Source organism: Prionailurus bengalensis, chromosome B1 (assembly GCF_016509475.1).
Source record: "Prionailurus bengalensis isolate Pbe53 chromosome B1, Fcat_Pben_1.1_paternal_pri, whole genome shotgun sequence".
Lineage (NCBI taxonomy): Eukaryota > Metazoa > Chordata > Mammalia > Carnivora > Felidae > Prionailurus > Prionailurus bengalensis.
The window spans coordinates 33,895,563-33,901,562 of NC_057344.1; the positions used below are offsets into that span (position 1 = coordinate 33,895,563).

The 6,000-nt window shown below is 39.3% G+C and overlaps 1 protein-coding gene across 1 annotated transcript in view; it reads right to left on the bottom strand.

The window, feature by feature from the left end:
- The window catches only part of ADAM28 (ADAM metallopeptidase domain 28), a 73,921-nt gene extending 68,227 nt beyond the window's left edge, over window positions 1–5,694 (bottom strand). Inside the window, exon 1 of the mRNA XM_043561417.1 lies at window positions 5,574–5,694. Within this exon, the coding sequence (XP_043417352.1) occupies window positions 5,574–5,631 (58 nt within the window). The 5' untranslated portion in view covers window positions 5,632–5,694. The remainder of the gene's footprint in view (window positions 1–5,573) is intronic.
- Window positions 5,695–6,000: the final 306 nt, after the last annotated feature.

The window sequence follows — 6,000 nt, forward strand, 5'->3', positions numbered from 1 at the left end:
CTCTATTTGGTGAAAGTATTTCTTTTGGATTTTTCCATTTCTCTTCGCTACCTTGAATCTTCTGCGGAGCAACGTAGCAAGCAATACAGGCCAGAACAGAAAGGCAGAAACCAAACTAACCTTCTAAGACAATCTTCTATCAGTGTCAGCATAATTGAGTAGAAGTACTCTGAAAACTACACAGTGTTACAAAAATGAAATCAATGATGTATGCCATTTCTGATTCTAATATTTTTTCGTATTGTCGAATAGCAATATTTTACATTAACGAAGAAAACTATGATGCAGTAATAAAGCTCCACTGCCAGCTCCATAGAATGCTTGGCTTTTGCAATACAGGTAAACTTATTTTTGCATACAAAGCATGAAAAGAATAAAAATTAGAGAAGCAAACAATTAGAGCACTATTACTGGTCCGGAAGGGAACTTTGAGCCTGGAGCCATTATGGAAAGACAATTGAACAGTTACCTCATCCAACCTTCTATCTACATTTTGAATTCTCATCTCAGCATTGTTTCTACAAGTTATTTTTGAGATGAATTCAGCTTTCCGAAAACTAACACTGAATTTTCTATTTTCTTTTTTATTTTCCCACTTGATGGAGTCCTTCCTCCGTGTAGAATAGTGTCTAAGTAAATGTCAATAGATCAGCTCTTTGGGTTCTGGAGGGGCTACTGGTCTACCCAGAATATAGGTGCAGTAGAAACCAAAAATCAAAGTATGGGCCCAAGCTGGCCATTTACTAACACTGTGGTCTGGAAGGGCTTTAGTTCTCTGGGTAATGACTAGAGTGCTTTCTAAAGATAATCCCAACTTATTAAAGCACTCAAACCTAAATTCTATGGTAATATAAATTTATATTATTTTTTGATCTTTTAACAAATAACATTGAGTATTTTTTGTCAGTCATCTTGGGTGACTTGTACGCTTATCCCAAAGATGTCCCAGAGAATATTTTTTTAAATGTTGTTTAGAAACTAAAGCAGAAGCTTTAATTTTTTTTAATGCTTATTTATTTTTGAGACAGAGAGAGACAGAGTACCAGCGGAGGAGGAACAGAGAGCGAGAGGGGGACATGGAATACAAAGCAGGCTCCAGGCTCTGACGTGGGGCTTAAACTTACAGACCACAAGATCATGACCTGAGCCGAAGTTGGATGCTCAACTGACTGAGACACCCAGGCGACCCTAAAGCAGAAACTTTAAAAAATTCCTAGTTATGTCCATTTTCTTTTATCATTTTAGGATGGCTAAATGCACTTGACCACTTAAGAGCCATTGGCTAAATCTCATTAGGTAAAAACCAGGCCATTAAAGGGATATGCAATAGCTTTTCTTTCAATGAGATTTACTTGAGATTTACTCTTAAAAACATTTTGAAAACATTTAAAATCATGGAATCAACCCTAGGATACTGGAACTTTGGGTTTGGTTCTAATTTTTTAATTGGTTAAAAAGACAGAAGATTAAATGACCTTTAAGGACAGTTCATGTAGTCTATGGTTTTCTGCAAACAAATACCGAATTCTCTGTAATCTCTTTGAAGAGATGAGGATCATTTGGAGAAAGTTGTAATTGGTTTTGATAAAATAAGTATCATTACATAGACAAGACTTCAAGAACCAGATAAGATACCTCAAGACCTTCTTGCTGTTGCGGAGATAATCACTGGGCATTTTTATTTCTATTTAATTTATTTTTTGTAAAGACCTTCTTGCTGTTGCAGAGATAATCACTGGGCATTTTTATTTCTATTTAATTTATTTTTTGTAAAGGAAAACAATAATACTATTTATCAAAAAATTTTATAACAGAAATTAAAAAGCCTAAAGGAACATTAAATCGATCATTTTAGCATTGAGTTAAAATTTTCCTAATTATCATAATTATGTCAAAATAATAAGATGCCAAGAGGTTCAGAAAATTACTCTTGCCACAAATTAACTGACGGCATTGACACAATTCCCTGAAGCTTCTTGCAAACCTGTAATACCAAACAAGCACACCATAAGGCAACCACATGCTGTCTTGTGGGTTATGTCCAATCAGTGCAATTAGTCCCATTAATATGGAGTTCATGAAGCCATATAGTCACCAATGTGCAGCCAAAGTAACTCTTCTAACAGTGCTGTTTGAAAATTGGTTTTCATCCATGATACACTATTCCAAGAGTAAATATCAGCCCAAGTTGCCCTTGGGTCATAAAATAATAACTATCCGGCTGATTCTTTTTATCAAAGCAAAAAATGACAGCACACACACATTCCCCTTTCAGAAGGGGTGAGGGAAACAGGCCATCCGGCCAATGCAAGTTTTCTTGACATATACACGCATCTCCATGCTTCTACTTAGTATCTAAATCTTAACATTTCATGAAATCGGGAACTACCAATTGACTTAAATATGAAGTCAAATATGTACATTAGCGGAGAAATTTACCTCCAGCTCTTTGATGGCTGCACACTTCCAAATGGCAAATAAAATCTATCAACCAAGAAACCAGAATACTTTTTTAAAAAGCCTCGGGCAACCTCTCACTATCTTCAGTGTGCAAGCAACAGATTTTCGGCGCTCTTGCAACATAGTACATTCTCTACAGGAAACAGACTTTCTCTTAATGGCTCTTATTTTTGTGGGGCCAAGAAGGCCCCTGAAAGAATGAGATTCAAATGATCACAGATGACCCAAGTTAGAGATACACAGCAGTCCAAAGTATCGTTTGGCTCAATCATCCTTCAGGTTGATGGAAATGACGCAGCCTCCTCCCAGCTGAATAAAATCAGGCTAATTACTTGGAAGCCTGTGGAACAAACACAACTAACTGCCATCCTGGGATTACACAAATCCGAGATGTAACACAATATGTTTCTACTAATTCATTTTAGTACTCGCTTTCTCTCTCTCCCACAGAACTCACACGTTGGATTACTTCTGGCCGGCAACACTAGATCGAGAAAAAACAAAACTATTATTTTGGATTGCCTGAGATAATTATTTTACTGTATATTGGTTTTAGAAAAGCGAATACTCATTGGCAAGATTAATATCACAGGCACTGGTCTGGATTGCCATGTTCTGTTTTAATGTGTTTGGGGGCAATTTTGGAGTTTAGCACATTTGTGTATAATATTTGGCATTTTCATTTTTGATCACATCTGTTCCAAATCGTTTAAAGAATGTCTTTCCAAACTAAACACATGACATTAAGCCCTGGATCAGAGTTTATTCAATATTGACTTCAGATCTGGGCTACGCTGCACCCCCTCAAACTCTGGCGATTGGAAGCTTAGTGTAGTAAAAGTGACGACAAACATCGAGGAAAAATGCATCCTCATTAAATCTATCATTTTGGCTATGAAGATTAAATTATAAATGCTCTTGAGGCTCATCCAGTCATTTTATGAAGATAAGAAAGAATTGTTAATTTGAAACAAAATAATTTTAAAAAGTACTGTACCCTCTGGATATCCTGTAGAAATATATTAAAGAACTTTCTCTTTTGTCAGTGTACGTACATCTCACCCCCAAACAACTGTTACTTCCTTTTAAATATTTGGGTTTTTTCCTATGATGAAATCCTAGAAGTTATTTTTCTCAGGGGATGGTGAAGTGCGTACAAACAGCTGGCCTAATTACACTTCATTATTTTATTTCATGTCTATGGAAACTGGGCACAAGTCATGGTCTGAGGCACATATGTTTTCTTTGGATGGTGGGGGCAGATCAACAAAAAGGAAGAGATGAGAAAATGAGAATTGCTTTATTTTTTACATTCCGGCTGGGAAAGAAATCCATGTAGGAATAATATCAGTAGGAATAATACTCACTGCCAAGGGGACAGTCTTGAAAATAAAAAATGGAAGGTAAAGTGGGGGGGGGTCTCTCTGTTCAAGATAGAAGATGAAGGGGTAACTGTCTGTCGGTCACCCTGTTCTCACAAGAGATACTGCAAACCCTCTGTCCCCACCACCAAATACTTGAAGACATCACGGTTTTAGGCATGGTTCCTAAGGAAGCTGTCTCTTGGTGCCATGTTGTGAATGCAAAGAAAGACGAGAGAACAGAATCAGCTAGTATGCCCAATGTGGTGAAAAGCCTGTCATGTGGGTGGACTCCAGGGTTAGCTGTTAACGGATCCTGCTTGATCTTTATGCTGTTCAATAAAGCTAGTTCCCAAGCAATTCTCAGGGGCCAACCAAGTGAGGGATCCCAAAGAATTTTTAGAGATAGCACTTTTGGAGACATGTAGGGAAAGAAGGTTTCTATTAAGGTTGACTCTCAAAGTAGAAATTGAAGTCAATAACTTAAATGCCCAGCACAGTTCTCTAGTTAATGATGTGCAGTAAAACTCTCAGAAGCCTGGAAAAAAAATCAGAAACAGTGGGGAGGAGGTGGGGAGAATTACTTTTAGTGACCAAGTAGGGAGAGTGCGAGAGAGAAGAGAATCTTTCCCTCCCTAACCCTATACTTCTTGTTGATGATCTGTTCCCATTCCTACGTCTCCGCAAGCACTCTAAAACCCAAGAAAAGATTGAATGGGAAGGATTTTCACGCACTGAAGCTAATGTGGTGACTTAAATAAGCTCTGGAAATAGAAATAAGTTAAGGAAATGTGTTACCCAATTAAATTTAACCAACATCTAATTGGCGAATTTCTCAGAAATGGAGGGACAGGCCAGAAGTGACCTATTATGGAGAAGTAAAATTTCTCTCCTTTTGAAGTCTTACGTGTTTGATAACCAGCAAAATAGAAATAAATGATCCATTTAAGCTTAACGATAACCTTGTTTTGATCAGGTAATAGCACAATGCTTTAGAAATATCAAGCTGGTCACCTGTTTATTCCTAATTAGTCATACTTATTATCACCAGTAATGGCAGGACCAAACATAAAAACATGCACTCAAAAGGAACAGAACGAGGGGCGCCTGGGTGGCGCAGTCGGTTAAGCGTCCGACTTCAGCCAGGTCACGATCTCGCGGTCCGTGAGTTCGAGCCCCGCGTCAGGCTCTGGGCTGATGGCTCAGAGCCTGGAGGCTCTTTCCGATTCTGTGACTCCCTCTCTCTCTGCCCCTCCCCCGTTCATGCTCTGTCTCTCTCTGTCCCAAAAATAAATGTTGAAAAAAAAAAATTAAAAAAAAAAAAAAGGAACAGGACGAGCCAAACTGGTCCCTATAATTACAGCGGATACTTTCTGAAAGCCTTGTGCACAGCGGTAGCTAGTCAAATCCTCTGCATCTTTACTGCTCTCAAAATGACACGCGGGATTTGACGAATTCCGCTTTGTGACACGAAGATCATATTCTCTGCTTCAATTAAGCTGTATGAAGTTTTCCCTTTGATGGCTATGTATTCCCATATCAGACATAGGAAAATGGATTCAAGTCGTCTCCTTCCCTCTCCTTTACATTGAGGGTTTACAGAAGTCACAGCCCCCCCCCCCAAACAGCAGACTAAAACCAGCCCAACTGGTGAGTAAAATTGGTTTAAAAAAAAAAGCTATTGAGAGAAGGTGAAAAGCAAGCAGTTCACTGGCGTATCTAACAGAACCCGAAAAGGAATTAAACACCGACCTGGAACTGGAGAAAGGAGGAACGTGACCGTGACCGTCAGAAGAAGCCCCTGCAGCATGCTGGATGAGCCCAGGGGCAGAGTGCCTGCCCTTCTCGCTCAGGGTGCACTGCTTGATCTGTCCCTGACTCCTCTCAAGTGAGACAGAATGAAACTCCCGGGTTCATTCTTGTCTCTGCTTCAGGAAGTGTTTACTAAAGGTGTTGCACAACCCTGAAGCTGTTGTCCTGCAACAATGGCCCTGCAGGAGGAAGTTCTGGCTGCCTCCTGGCTCTAAGGCTCCTTTACCATAAGCTATTGTTTCTCTTTCTTTCGTGCTTCCCGCATTCCCCACTCTGGAGTAGTACATTTCCAGTATATGACTATAGCCCACGAAGCTACCTTGGGCTAACTGGCTTGGATGGACCTTGGTAAGTGTGCACATTTATT